The following is a 14,096-nucleotide window of genomic DNA, read 5'->3' on the forward strand; positions in this document are numbered from 1 at the left end:
TCGATATGGATTCAAAATATCAATAGTTGCACGTTGAATACAATGTAGTGTAAATGAATAGTCTAATCGGGCTAGCGGAAATTGTACAAGCACGCGTCTCCGCGCGGACGTGCTTTTACCAAGAACAACATCCAAATCTTGGTCAAAAGCTACTTAAAACCATCCTATCTGGTGCTCCAAAGTAAGCGATGGATTATGACACAAGCGTGATATGTATACTAATATCAGGTTACAGATGACATCTCCACTTGCAACCACATTCGACTGTCCTAACACCAGGAAGAATAAACGCGATTATGCTGCGCTTCACAAATATGGCCTCCTTGAAGAGGATATCCCACTTCCGCGACCTCGAAAAAAGACGGTGGTCCGGTCTGCTCTTAACTCACCAAATACTCCGGTTTCAACCTCTCTGACCTCTCCGAATGCTCCCAGCAACGTTTCTATCAGCTTATCGAATCTTGACACGGATATAGGCCCTTCACAATCAATATCTCAGGTTGAATGCGAGACTGAGTGTGTCGAAATCAAGCAGAGAGACGGTATTAGGTTGAAAGAGCGTAGCTGGGTGTGGAAATACTACCAAACAACGACTGAATCTGGTACGTGGAGATTAGGAGATAAGGAGCGGCCCGAGCTTAAACATCGGTGTATTGTATCACCATCTACATGTCGATTCTTCCGATTTGCATCGAAACTACGATCTTCAACCACAGCGTTGAAACAGCACCTGCAGCAGACCCACAAGCTCTTCCAGGACGGTCAATCAGAGCGCCAAGGGCCGTTAAGCTCATGGATTGCCAAAGAAAAAAAGCTCCCATTCGAAGAGGCTATCTTGGATTGGATTATATCTACCTGTCAGCCGTTTACATGTGTCGAGCAACCTTCATTCAAGGCTATGCTGAGTTCCATGGACTTTGAGGAGTCTATACCAGGTGCGGACACGGTTTCGCGCCGATTAAATCTCCGGCTTGATGCTCTTGACAGTGAACTCCGAATCTTGATGGCTTCAGCGCCCTCAATCGCGCTATCTCTGGATGGCTGGACAAGCCAGAATTCATTACCAATGCTAGCAATCAATGCTCACTGGATGTCACCTACTTTCCAGCAACATCGAGCTTGTATTGAGTTTGTTGAGATCACAGGCAGCCATTCTGGAGAGAACCTTGCTAATATTGTTGCGACGGTTCTTGAGAGATTTCATATATCTGATATAGTTATGACCATTACAGCTGACAACGCATCTAACAATGATACACTACACCGATGTCTTTTCCAAAGGCTATGTCAGCGGTACGATGAGTACCTGGCCGAAACTGTTATTCGAGAAGGGACGATGAAGTTCACCCAGAACTCCCAAATCCGCTGCTTTGCTCACATTCTCAATCTGGTTATGAAAAAAGTATTGAGGTCGTTACGCGTCAGTTCACATAGGGAAGCTTGTGACTTCCTTGATGATGTCACTAAGAGGAGCTGGAAGACAATGACTGTTCCTACTTCCCCGATTGCAAAGCTTCGGCTACTTGTCCTTTGGATTGCGCGATCTCCGCAGCGAATACAGAAGTGGGATAATCGGCCTGGCTGTACAAAAGCCATTCACTACGAAGTTGATACTCGATGGAACTCTACTTTTGTTATGATTGAGAGAGCTGAAGAGTGTCGCCGGCAGCTCGAAGATACAGTCAACGATGAGCCAGATATTGAAGCCTTACGCCTCACACCTAACGATTGAAGACACCTCTCAGATATCAAGAAAATCTTGGCTCCCTTCAACGAATATACTGAGTACGTCTCTCGGGATAGCCCCTCGATTCATATGGCAGCGCGGATGTTTGAAAAACTCCGTTCTATACTCTTGGCTATTAAGGAACGGCGAGGCAATTGGCAGAATGTCTCGCCAGCTCTAACTGTTCCTATCTCTGATGGAATCACACTTCTGGAGCACTACCACGACTACGTCAAAGATAACGACATATACTATATCGCAAGTGTTCTGGACCCTCGAATCAAGACCAAGTGGCTCAGAACTCTGCCAGATGGAGAGAGGATTATCAACCGAATCAGAGAGTTCCTCAAAAAAGCATATCCCACTCCGAAACAACCTATATCGACTGCTCTAAACACCAGCTACAAGAGCTTCGAATATAGATTTCTGGAAGCCTTTCAGCCCACACAGTATAACGTCGCTGAGTCTGATATCGACCAGTATTTCGATAGCCCTACAATCAGCACTGGCTTCGATATAAGTCAGAGCCAGACTGAATTTATACGAAACTGGTGGAAGATCAACAAGCTTGAATTTACCTGTATGGCTAAGGTAGCACAAGATCACCTTGCTATACCAGCAGCAGAGGTGGATATCGAGAGATTATTCAATAATGGGAGAGATGTGCTTGGAATTCGACGTTTCTCCATGAAAGGAAAGACGCTTGGGACATTATTAAGGCTGAAAGATGCTGAACGTTGGAAGTCTGAATAGTTACATAGTTGTAGGTTTTACAGCGTAGAATAAAAAAATCATGAACCGTACCTAGAACCACCTTCTACGTGCAAATCCAATGGATACAGTGGCCAGGGTTGTTGAGGTTATGGCTGTCCGCATGAGCAAACCCCTACTTGAATGATGTTACTAGGTATTAGTTCGCGAACCTGTTCGAAATTCGCGAATTTTGACGATTCGAGTCGCCTATAGATTCGAAGCCCGAAACCCAAGGTTCGAATTCGATTCGATTCGCTGAAATCCGCGAACTTCGAACAGTTCGAAAATTCGTGCGGAGCGGTATTCATGTTTCACCATTTGACTAGTGCACCGTATGGGTCTGCTCAAGACCAATCGCTTCAGGCGCTCGGAGTTTCCTGCACTTTTCACGGAAGCCTAGTCGTAAGGTGGGATTCGGGGAATTATGAGTTGATAGCCGAAAATAGTTGATCGGAATGTGAAGGGATCAGATTCCATTTGCGATCCTCTTGCTCGGTTGTTAATTTCAGTATCGACGGATTTATTGATGAAAACCTTCCACTATTGCATATAGACTTATTGCGGATCTTCGAACTACCATCATGAATCAGAGTACACTACTCAAATATAATTGGAAAATATTATTGAAACAACCTTTCCTGTCCCCAATCAAATTAGTCGTCAGGCTTTCCTTGTCTCGTTGTAGTACTGTAGTAACCATCTTCCCGTATCCACTTAGTTCCCAGGAGATCGATGTAAGTATTGCTATACGCAAAGACGAGGTCGATAGCAGAGAAAATTGTTCAGCGAAAACATAATCGACCTAGTGACTCACTAACTATACAAGGGACTCTGTCGTGGAATGGGGCTGCGCGAATCAGTGCCTCGCCGTACCATAGCTTAGATCTACTTGATCTTGTGTAGGTGTGGTGCAGTTTCTCCGATATGTGAAGTAGGCAATGAAGAGCCCTGCGGTTGGGCTGGTTGAGATCTAGGGTCGCAATATAGGATGGTGTCTGCCTGTCTTTGATGAGGTGTTCGTTGCGTGGAGTGACGGGCTCATCACCGTTGAGAAGAAATGATTTGACCTCGTCGCCTCACCCGTCGCATTAAAGGGCGGACCCACGGTGGTGAATGGTAATAACCGTCGTCGGTTCTTTTCTGCGGCATCCACACTGTTGAAACCATGCGAACAGCCAGAAAATATTTTTCATGTTCTTGATCACCAGGAACAAAATGCAATGTCTCTGAGAGCTGCTTTGAACCAATGATGAAATGTTGAATCAGTCATTATTGAAGAGTAGTTTGTGTTTGAGCCCTCACAATTCACAATGATCATCGCACCGAGATAGGCAGAACGACGGCCTGCAATGCTATAAATACCCGATCCGTCGCCAGCAGAACAGTCGTTCAAAGCATCTTTGTCACCCGGGTCAAAGAACATCGAACGTAGTTCGTGTCTGCGGCTAATCTTTGGTATGGATTGACCTTCAAAACATGCAACTAAGTGAGCTGACCTCTTACATTGCAATAGCCTAACCTTTCTTAATCAAGTCTTCGAAAAGTGAGTGTAGATGCCCAGTCATTTGAGATTATGCTAACGCGGAGGATGCTCAATATTAGCCCCGCCTCCGCTATTTCTCTGAGAATCCATTGAGCGAACCTTTCAGGATCCCGAATGGTCCAAGCTGCGAGCACAGTGAGTTACAAGTTGCCTTTATGAACTGCCTACTGATGATTGATGATAAATAGATGCCATCCTTCATACAGTCCCCTGTAGCGGACAGAAATAAGTGACAACGTAAGTTTGAAGACTGCAGCAATTTCAAAGGCAGATATCATGTGCTGACGGCCCTCTCTGCAGGATGGAAAACTTCCTATCGCGAGTCGCCCAATGTCTTGTAAGTCCCGCTAGTGCTTTGCCCCTACCCATTCCCAACACCCGGTACTGCATTTCGATCTCCATACGACTGATATCCGTTCGTGGCTTTCTATTCCTCAGATAATATCGCTGATGACACTTCTTTTTCACAGGGCGCGCGTCAATATTACCCTCGACCTGACAGAGCTATGTTCCCCCTCCTCTTCGAAACTGAACCAGCTTCAACAATATGATGGGCCAAGCCACTGAATATTACTACGCTTGCGTCTTTGTTGTTTCTGAAGACATGGTTGACACGGCCACTCGGCATTCAAGGTTGAACCATGTTTCACCATTCTGTGTGATCTCTTCCCCAGCGTCGAATATGACACACCGTGGCTCTTTTGTACCAAAGCATGTTGTAAAAACATGCGAACCCGGTTGAAAAAGCGCCCAGAGAATACCATACGTAAAAAATGCAGTCGTGCTGCAGCATTGACTCGAGGCGCTACGAGATGGCTGAATATGCTTCCTTGAGGTGGTCGATGAGCAAGTAGAGGCGCTGACGTGGTGTTTCACACTCTGGGTTGTTCATATTCTCAGCATATTTGGCCAATTCTGGGAGGAAATGGAAAAGGATCTTTTGCTCGATCTAAACCCATGTTAGTAATATTATTAGATATAGAACTCTGCTTCAATTACCGATGGCTTGTCCTCCATCAGGCTGATGGCTTTGATGTCGTCCGGAACCACGCGCAGGACTTCGCGCAGGTCTTTCGACTGGATGTCGATGTAGAGCTAACGAGACCGACTACACCAAAACGGACACGCACAGTTTAGCCTGAAACTGTGTATCTCCGGTGGGGGCCAAAATGAACCAGCGCCAAAATAAAACGCAGCCCCCAAAGCTCGAAGTCGGAATCATTTTGGAACTTGTTCAGGGCATTCTATCGGCTGGAGTTGTTTGTTCAGATAAAGATGCAGAATGGTGAAATCTCCGCTTGTACGTAGAGCACGAGGCACTTTCCCGATACTTGTGAATCGAAATCAAGAAGGACCGATAGTGATCGTGGTAAATATGGAGTAAAAAGTTTCTATTTTGTAAAGAGGGTGAATTTTTATATTGAGGCGTGCTATATTCCAGACCAAGGCATTAGCATCCATTCATCAGGCCGCCTTTCCATGCCATTAAAATTCAATGCAAAGTTCTCAGCTTGCGAAAAGCTTTGGCTCGGCTGCCCCGGGGGTGTGAAGTTGCCAAGAGAGCCTGTCATAACAAAGTAGTCGGCTAGAGTATGATTAGAAAAAAAAATGAAGACATGGAAAAAGCGTAGCAGGGAGGGTCTCTCACGATCAAATAAGCTCATATAGTCAGATGATACTGTAGCTTCATCTGGAATAGAGCCTGGAGGTTCTTGACTGTCAAGCGGAACACTATTTGGCGGGAAGTGGCCACCAGAATGCGCAATGGCTTGTGTTAATGCAAATTTATGACTTCTCCCATCATCTGCCCGAGCCAGAACGAAGCTGACAGTCTCGGCCGCTTTCTTGGCTTCTTTGGAACTTTCGCTTCGCCTCATCCAAATTGCCCTGCATCGCTGAAGCGCCGCACGAATGTCTTGTTCGCGCTCCAGCGTATGTCCCTGATGAAGCATAGAGCATAGAATCATCGTGGCGGTAAGGAACTGATGATTCATGATGGACGTGACGCGGAATCGCATGGTATAAAGTTGACCCCCAGGACAAGTTTCCTCGTCAAGAATATGTTGAATCTCAAGAGTACCAAGAGAAGCCTCCAAACAGACCTTTCGCGAGTAAGAGGTCGCTTGATCATCTGAATTGTCTGACTTGGGGTAGAAGAACCGCTTGTGAAGAACAACCTGTCCCTTGTAGATCATGTGGTATAGGAATAACCGGGCCATAATGATCTGTGGGGGGTCAGTCATACTTGTTGCCATGGACTTGAGCTTTAGTGGTGGGGGTATGTTGGCTGCTGCCTCCTGGATCATGGAATCAATATGCATCACATCAGCATAGGTACATGGCTTGACCGCGTCAGTCAGATCTATCACGGCCCCAAGTGCCGCGAGAATCCGCCTTCGTGCGATGATTCCAAGGGAGTTTGTATATTCTGTGAGGGGGCGAGAGAGAGGCAAATCGGTCGATTGTTCGTCGAAATCCGTGTCATTCAGGTTCCGTGGCTCTGAAGTATCCCATTTGCCGTCGGAGATCATCCGTGGCATGCCCATTTGATTGGAGATGAGTATATCCCCCATTAGAACTGTTGCCCAAAGTCGACGACGCATTTCGCCTTGGAAGGGTGAGATCCCGGGGAAGTGGCTTGGGTCACGGTGGTAGCCCATTCGCATCGCCAAATTGACCTCCAGAGCCAGTAGAAACCAGATGTCCTTACCGGCGTCGGTTCGAATACAGAATTCGGCATATGTGTAGTTTATGACTGTCTCCAAAACATATGGCCCTGACCTTGTATATTCCCCCAGCGTCAAACATTGCACGATTTTCTCGCGATAAAGGTCGACTTGGAGTGATAGATCCTCGGGATTCGGTTCGGATAGGACATCGGAGGTAAGGCATGCGAGACAAATCATGCTGAAGAGGAGCCCAATCCACATAACAGGCGCGCTTGATTGATTCCTCCAAAATGCCTCGTACTGGTACAGTTAGCAAAATGATTCGAGAGATGTTTGATGAACTTACCTCACGTAGAAAACTTGGTCCATGCACCGCAGCTAGATCAGGATCAGTAGCTACCAACGAGATCCAGTCAAGAGATGCAAAACATACAAGAGGAAACCAGGTCGAGGTAGTTGAAATACCGAGAAACATATCGATCGACCGCAGATCTCGGAGGCAACGCCGCGAGAATCTCTTCCTTTGAGCCTAGACGGCGCCCCCCATACAGCAGAAGCGCATATGCAGATCGAGGGAGAGCCAATCCATTTCCATGCTCATCATTATCAAGATCTGACGGGGTACTTGCGAGGCGGAACTGCTCATCACGATCGAGATGGTCTTTGAGATCCGCGATTCCATCGAGGATAGTCGCCCAATGGTTATTCCCAACATAGTGAAATTCCGACTCACTGATTTGCATACCGCCACACTCAGAACGGCCATCAACAGCGTCGACAATGGGATCACTGGGAGGTGGATTTTGGATTCTCGATGAAGCCGAAACTTCGGAGCCTGGCGGAATATGTGCTTGTGCCTTGTTCGCCGAGTCGGCCATCAGCGACACAATCAGACGCTCCAACTGAGCCAAACGGTCATGCATTCCAGGTGCTCCCCGGAAGACACCTTTGCAGAGCCTATGAGCCCTGAGTTATCCACGTAGGTACATATCTGGCTACGGGTAGAGCAGGAGGAACATGGCTGTTGACGGTCACATCGTGATCTGAAAGAATGTGAGTATGTGGAGAGACACTACTGCGTAGGATACTGGTTCATACTTGCGACGCCGGCAGGCATTACACGAAAGCTGGGGCTTGTCTCTTAGTCGACTGAGCTTCGGCCGAGGATGTGATAGCTGCGACGGCTGCGACGGCTGCGACGGCTGCGATGTTTGTGATGGTTGTGATAATGTCTCGATCTCCTGACCAAGACTCTCTAGATCCATTTTGGGGCTTTCAGAGGTGACACAGGGTGAGACGGCGGGTCAACTACGCGAGGAACAAAGCACCTCGTGAGGCTACAGGGCTATCCGGAGGATAGACGCCGGAGGATCAGCGGGGGTTCTGACTCAGCATCCGTGGGCCTCATGCCTTACACCACGTGACACCTTACTCCGACCCTCCGACGGCCCTACCCGACGGACCCACAGCGGGTTCGAACGGGAGATCTACCAGCCGATCCACTCCGCGGAGGATCGGAGGATGTGTGGGACAGCTTGTCGGACGGCGACCGGTATGGCTTAACTTGCAGAGACCGTCTCTAGATACCGAAATTTCCTTAAAATGTCGCGGAAATGGTTGGCTAGGATATTCTATCGTCTCCTTCAGCATCTTCTTCGCAGCGCAGTCAGCAATGTCATCCTCGCCGAGCTCTTCAAGCGCCACTCCGGGAAATTTAGAGTCCGCCGCTCTCTCGGAAAAAGTGTTTGATCCTAATCTCGTTGATTGGGATAGCGACGATGACCCTGAGAACCCCCGTAATTGGCCAACACGGACCAAATGGGCAAATATTGTGATCATATCGATATTGGCATTGATCACGTACGTTTTGAATCCTTCCATCCATACGGATAGAAGGAAACTAACCACTGTTTTCGTATAGGAACATGGCTCCTACAATGTGTGCGCCCGGAGTGGCAGAGATTGCTGCCGACCTCCACATCACATCGACAGTGGTTAGCACGCTGGCCATTACACTTTATGTCCTGGGAATCTCCATAGGTCCGATGTTCACGTCTCCACTAAGTGAGATCTACGGAAGGGTACCGGTCTATCATGGAACAACGTTCATCTTTGTTATATTTATCATTGGTGGAGCCTTGAGCAAGACCACTGCCCAATACATGGTCTTCCGTTTCATATCAGGATGTGCGGGTGGCAGCCCTATGGCGCTGGGCGGAGGCAGCATTGCAGATCTCACCACAATTCAGCAAAGAGCTATAGCGATGGCTTTGTTTAGTCTCGGGCCACTTGCAGGACCGGTAAGTCTTTGTTTATTTTCCCGTCCCCTACATCTGATCCGTATCGAGCTCGTGTTGGAGATTGTACTAACGGCGGTGGGGTTAGGTCCTTGGTCCCGTTATTGGTGGATTTGTTGCAGCTGACAAAGGCTGGCGTTGGACCTTCTGGCTTCTAGCCATTCTCGGAGGAGCATTCGGCATTGCATCCGTCGTGCTGATGTGTGAGACACATCCCAAAGTTCTTCTCAACCGAAAGGCCGCTCGCATGCGCGCCACGACCGGCAACCCGGATTTACGCTCCAAGCTGGACAGCACTCTATCCCCTCGTCAAGTTGTGTTGCAAGTTCTCGTCCGCCCTCTCATGCTCCTTGTGCGATCGCCAATCTTATTCGTAATTTCCCTCTATGTGGCGTTGGTCTTTGGCGTCATGTACCTGCTATTCACCACGTTCACTCGTATTTTCGAGGGGCAGTATGGCTTTTCCACAGCTAGCTCTGGGCTTACCTACTTGGGGCTTGGTGTGGCGCTACTGTTCAGCATGTTCATCTTCAACATGTTCAATGCTCGGGTTTTGGCGGCCCGCATGAAGGCTGATGGCGTGCAGCAATCACGCCCCGAGTACCGCCTCCTCTTCATGATTTGGTTCAGTCCTTTTGTGGCATTTGGTCTTTTCCTTTATGGTTGGGCCGCATACTACCAGATTCACTGGATCGTACCTATCATAGGGACCTTCTTAATGGGATTCGGGGCTTATTTTGTGATCGTATGTTACTCGATTATTCCGTCTTTTCGCATGCATGCTGACGACTAACTTCTCCGCTTTTAGATGCCCGCGCAACTGTACTTGGTTGATGTGTTTGGCTCGGAGGCCGCCGCATCAGCACTTGGTGCCAACAATCTACTGCGTTACATTTCAAGTACTTTCCTTCCCCTCGCTGGGCCAAGTATGTATAAGACCTTGAATTATGGGTGGGGGAACTCATTACTCGGCTTCCTTACATTGGCCTTCCTTCCAAGCCCCATCCTCTTTTACAAGTATGGAGAGCGACTACGCGCCAAGACTAAGGTGGCGCTCTAGGCCGGCCACGATGCTGGTTCCCGAGTACCTGCCAAGAAACCCCCTCGCCCTTCCTGCAAGTCATACAATTTTATCTAAGAATTTTTTTTTCTTTCTTTTTCATAGATACAGCACTTGCAGTAATCAGATTCATCGTTGGTTTTAATACTACTCATGGCTTGGTTGGCTGGGTTGAACTTTCTAATTGACTATCCATTGACTCCCTCGAACTATGTATGAATGATGGGATTTGTAAAGTGGGTCCTAGAAGGGAAATATTTTCCTAGTCTCAGAATTGGCCCCTATGTATGCTGCGCATCCCAATGACAGTATGCTGCGCGACTGCGCGAGAAAATATTTGTTTAGCGAAGGATTTGAGGGCGCTATATGTGACTAAGCACGTGTCGCATTCTTAGGACACTAGGCATCTATTTTTAATCTGAAAGAACTGATTTTAAGACCAGAAAAATCGTGATTCTAGGTGAATACGAGCCGGAACATGGCCGTGCACAAGACAATGACATTCTAGGAAGTCTGTTTCACTGTCATTACACAAGTACACTCCACCTATCGATCACGCATATGGCTGATGGCTGATTCAAAATCACAGCCATGTCGGGGCTATCACTTCCTTGGCAGGGGGTACGATGAACTAATAAAAGGTTCGCCTGACTAGCTAGGTGTACTCCGAAGGGTTACATATCCATTATAGCTTAGCGACATTACTATGTTGCTGCTCCCCAAAGCCACCAAGCAGGCCCGCAGCTACAATATATAACACCTAGGTATTCTTCGGCAGCACGATTCTACATATTCCGAAACAAGAGGAAACTTGCCTCTATACTTTCGATAAAGATCATGGTGACGTGAGATATATCGAGCAACTGTAATCCGTTGCTCGGCTGCGCAACGACCTGTAAGCTCTATAAATCATCAAGCGCCCTACCAGGATGAGAGCGACACGGCCTCGCACTGCTACGTTATGTCGGGATATATCCTCCCGTCAGAATAAGCAAAGACATGTTGTACGTAATCTTGCTAAGCTGCGGCTCCCGCCGCATGGATTCAGGGGTATTTGGCCTTGACCGGAGACAGATCGATATATACACGAATCAATCAACCTTTGCTTTAGAAGCATAAACTGTTCACTTAACTGTGTACACAGGACCTAGCTGGTGATACCAACACTTACAACATATGTTATCAGACCTGATTATTTTAATTGGAGAGACGAAGTTTCTAACCGTTATTCACTTTGAACAGGAATGCTGGGAATATTGTCTCATCCCCGTAACATCCGTCTTTAGACGGGTCAAATCATCACATTCATTTCTCACTAGCATTTTTGCACTTTCATGCAGCGCTGTTAACGGCACTGCGTTCTTTGATGATTTTGAAATGGGTACAGCCAAAGAATGTAAGCCCAACCTCTACCTCTATGAGAATTCATAAAGTGAGCAAGGGCTCCTTCGAGACCTTTGGCTAATATATCCACCTAAGCTATGCGCTCATATGAGGGTGTCTGACTGGGAACGCCCAAAAGAGCAACAACAATAATTCATGTTCTCCCCCTGCTGTAAGCTCTTCATTATCCACTCTGATTATTATAATGGGAAAGGGTAACGGTTACTAGCGGTACTTTCTTCTAGCAAATGCCACTGGATATTTAGTCTCTGAAACAAGCCAGTGGGAGAATCCGTTTGCCTGCTTTATCTACGTATTCAATTAGAAACTGACTATCAACGAAGGGACAATGACTAGCAAAGGACATGCCATCTAAATCATGAGTCAATGATATTTTCAGTTATTAAAACATATTGCGGCTGGATATCATTTACCCCTTAATTTACGCGTAAGTCCACAACCTGATTTGTTTGTGATTAAATGCTCGTAGACCGCATTGAGATACATACACGTAGTATCAATATAGAGCCGAAGTATGATTAGTTGCACAATATCTTTTGTTGGAATTCAAAGGAACGGATTCCTTTTCCAAAATATCAGAGAGAACATTTGAGGGTATATACAGCGGGAAGACCAAGTTGATTTACAATAAGTTGTGATATGAGGCTGGTGCAGATCGGGAACGAAGCCGCACCATCGGAATTAGCTCCCGAGAGATCTATACGAAGTATCAAATTGATCTTCTCAATGTGCATATAGCCTCACGTGTTTCCTCTGAAATAATAACTTAATGAAGCCCTGGGACTTTGAAAAGAAAAGCATAAACAAGAGAGATCAAAGTGGAGTGACTCGTACTAGACCAGAATGTACAGGACACCCACAGGTTTATTGAAGAGCGCCTAATCTGTTGAGCTAATCCTGTCTTCAAATTGTATAGGTCGTTGCGAGATGAAATCTGGCATGTTGACATCAATACCCAGCCCCGCACAAGGATTCTGCAGGATATCTAGAGGTATTCGCGGCTCTCTTGGGTCTCTCGAGAGAGTATCATTATCTCCAATATCGTAACCAAGCCCCAGCGTCCAACCCAACACTGGAAAATAGAGACCTTCAGAATCCTGATTCCGGCATCGAGATATCGAACTGCTTGTTTTTTCAAACCCCCTTCCCTGATGCCAGTCAGGAGGGGAAAAGAGACTTCGGTGGAAGGCATGCCATCTAAGTTGAAGCCCTTCTCTGCCGCTATGCGGTGATAAAAGCTATTGCAAAGCTGAAAGGCCCGTCGCGCTGCTTCATTGGATTTCCCAAGGCAACAGAGCCAGAACAAAGCTTTTTTTATCGTGACGATGATAACTTCAATGGATTCAGAAGCTGTTGCGTCTCTCTCTTCGGGCTTTGTTGTTTTGGTTTTTCCAGGCAATATCCGAGAATAGTCAATTGAAATATACATGAGCAAGACTGACGTGGCCTGCATTAGATGATGCACCACAGTCCACCATGGAGAAACATCGTAGGCCCAACGCGCATCCGGCTGGTCAGGCAAAACAGAGAGGAGTGACAGGGATGCACGACATGCTGAAGTGATATCTTTAGCATATTGTGGTCGCTGAAGGAACTTCCCATATTTCTTGTCCATGGTTGGCCCCATGAGACATGGTCGATTGAGAACTATCCGAGAGCTGTAATAGTGCATTGCCAGCGAAACTTGATAGCGTGACATATTCCCGGAAAAGGATTACCCTGGTCGTCTTCGAAAGCCATAGAGCTATGTAAACCAGACACCCATTGGTCCATCATCATGTTGTAGAGGTCGATTTGATGTAAAGGCCGAGAGGACTCCTCCTGGAACAAGTCTGTGCTATACATCCGACTTGTGATGGCGTGGATGATCAAACTCAAGTCCAACATATAGAAGAAGCAGAGAGATGGGCTGGGTGCAACATGTTTCAGACGCCTATGCTGAGCTTCGATTTGTTCGTGATGCTGATGAATCGTCCATTGAAACACGCCATCCTGAGCCAGCCTTGCATGTCCCAGTTGGTGGACATCTGACGCTGCAGAATCTACACTCTCAAACGGCCAAATTGGCGGCACGGAGCATGAGCCGTCCCCAAGACAGGAGACTCGGCCAGTCATGATAGTAAGAATATGCTCCAAGTAAAATATGGACCACCAAAGCCGCTTTCGCGCTTCCTTTGCTATCGAGTCCAGTTTGGTACTCGAGCTCTCGAGATTGAGCCCTAATGCAATAGCTGAGCGGGTCGCAATTCCTACTGTCTTCCATGATCTGCGGAGTTATTACATGAAATCTGTTGGAACAGGCATAATAATATATCGCGTAGACATACCTGTTAATTTGCGACGAAGACAGGAAATAAAATGCCATAAGAGTCTCTGCCTGCACTTGCTGCAGATCCCCATAGATTTCAGAGTAGTTGAGAATCTTTGCCCTGGATAAGAACATTTGCTCCTCGCCGATATCTTGCCCATCGTGCCGAGATGCTCGGCAAAACCGACTGCCGATAGCGAGGACCATATTGAAGATAGCTAGCCATTTTCTGCCCGGCCTTTTTTGGGGATTTGAATAAAGCTGTTGATACTGTTCAATAAAAAGGTCCTCTCGGATGATAGGCAGAACCGTGTGGACTTCTTTGAAAAAACAGTG

The 14,096-nt window shown here is 47.1% G+C and overlaps 6 protein-coding genes across 6 annotated transcripts; 3 read left to right on the top strand and 3 right to left on the bottom strand.

The window, feature by feature from the left end:
* Positions 1–235: 235 nt before the first annotated feature.
* N7509_000193 (uncharacterized protein) lies at positions 236–1,732 on the top strand (the record flags this gene model as incomplete). The annotated part of the gene is made up of 1 exon (XM_056624840.1): positions 236–1,732. The coding sequence occupies one exon, from the start codon at positions 236–238 to the stop codon at positions 1,730–1,732; it is 1,497 nt and encodes a 498-aa protein (XP_056494705.1).
* An 84-nt stretch (positions 1,733–1,816) lies between these two features.
* Positions 1,817–2,479, top strand: N7509_000194 (uncharacterized protein; the record flags this gene model as incomplete). The annotated part of the gene is made up of 1 exon (XM_056624841.1): positions 1,817–2,479. One exon carries the CDS (start codon positions 1,817–1,819, stop codon positions 2,477–2,479), a length of 663 nt encoding a protein of 220 aa, XP_056494706.1.
* A 2,348-nt stretch (positions 2,480–4,827) lies between these two features.
* N7509_000195 (uncharacterized protein) lies at positions 4,828–5,244 on the bottom strand (the record flags this gene model as incomplete). The annotated part of the gene is made up of 3 exons (XM_056624842.1): positions 4,828–4,971; positions 5,022–5,099; positions 5,137–5,244. 3 exons carry the CDS (start codon positions 5,242–5,244, stop codon positions 4,828–4,830), a joined length of 330 nt encoding a protein of 109 aa, XP_056494707.1.
* A 208-nt stretch (positions 5,245–5,452) lies between these two features.
* On the bottom strand, positions 5,453–7,614 carry N7509_000196 (fungal specific transcription factor domain-containing protein; the record flags this gene model as incomplete). Its single annotated transcript, XM_056624843.1, has 3 exons — positions 5,453–6,991; positions 7,038–7,069; positions 7,125–7,614. 3 exons carry the CDS (start codon positions 7,612–7,614, stop codon positions 5,453–5,455), a joined length of 2,061 nt encoding a protein of 686 aa, XP_056494708.1.
* A 34-nt stretch (positions 7,615–7,648) lies between these two features.
* N7509_000197 (uncharacterized protein) lies at positions 7,649–7,956 on the bottom strand (the record flags this gene model as incomplete). The annotated part of the gene is made up of 2 exons (XM_056624844.1): positions 7,649–7,766; positions 7,790–7,956. The coding sequence occupies 2 exons, from the start codon at positions 7,954–7,956 to the stop codon at positions 7,649–7,651; spliced, it is 285 nt and encodes a 94-aa protein (XP_056494709.1).
* Positions 7,957–8,363: 407 nt separating this feature from the next.
* On the top strand, positions 8,364–10,048 carry N7509_000198 (MFS transporter; the record flags this gene model as incomplete). Its single annotated transcript, XM_056624845.1, has 4 exons — positions 8,364–8,551; positions 8,613–8,991; positions 9,077–9,733; positions 9,797–10,048. 4 exons carry the CDS (start codon positions 8,364–8,366, stop codon positions 10,046–10,048), a joined length of 1,476 nt encoding a protein of 491 aa, XP_056494710.1.
* Between the last annotated feature and the right edge of the window lie 4,048 nt (positions 10,049–14,096).

The sequence above is a fragment of the Penicillium cosmopolitanum genome, assembly GCF_028827165.1.
Source record: "Penicillium cosmopolitanum strain IBT 29677 chromosome Unknown utg000002l:1.0-415252.0:1.0-415526.0, whole genome shotgun sequence".
In the NCBI taxonomy this organism is placed as follows: domain Eukaryota; kingdom Fungi; phylum Ascomycota; class Eurotiomycetes; order Eurotiales; family Aspergillaceae; genus Penicillium; species Penicillium cosmopolitanum.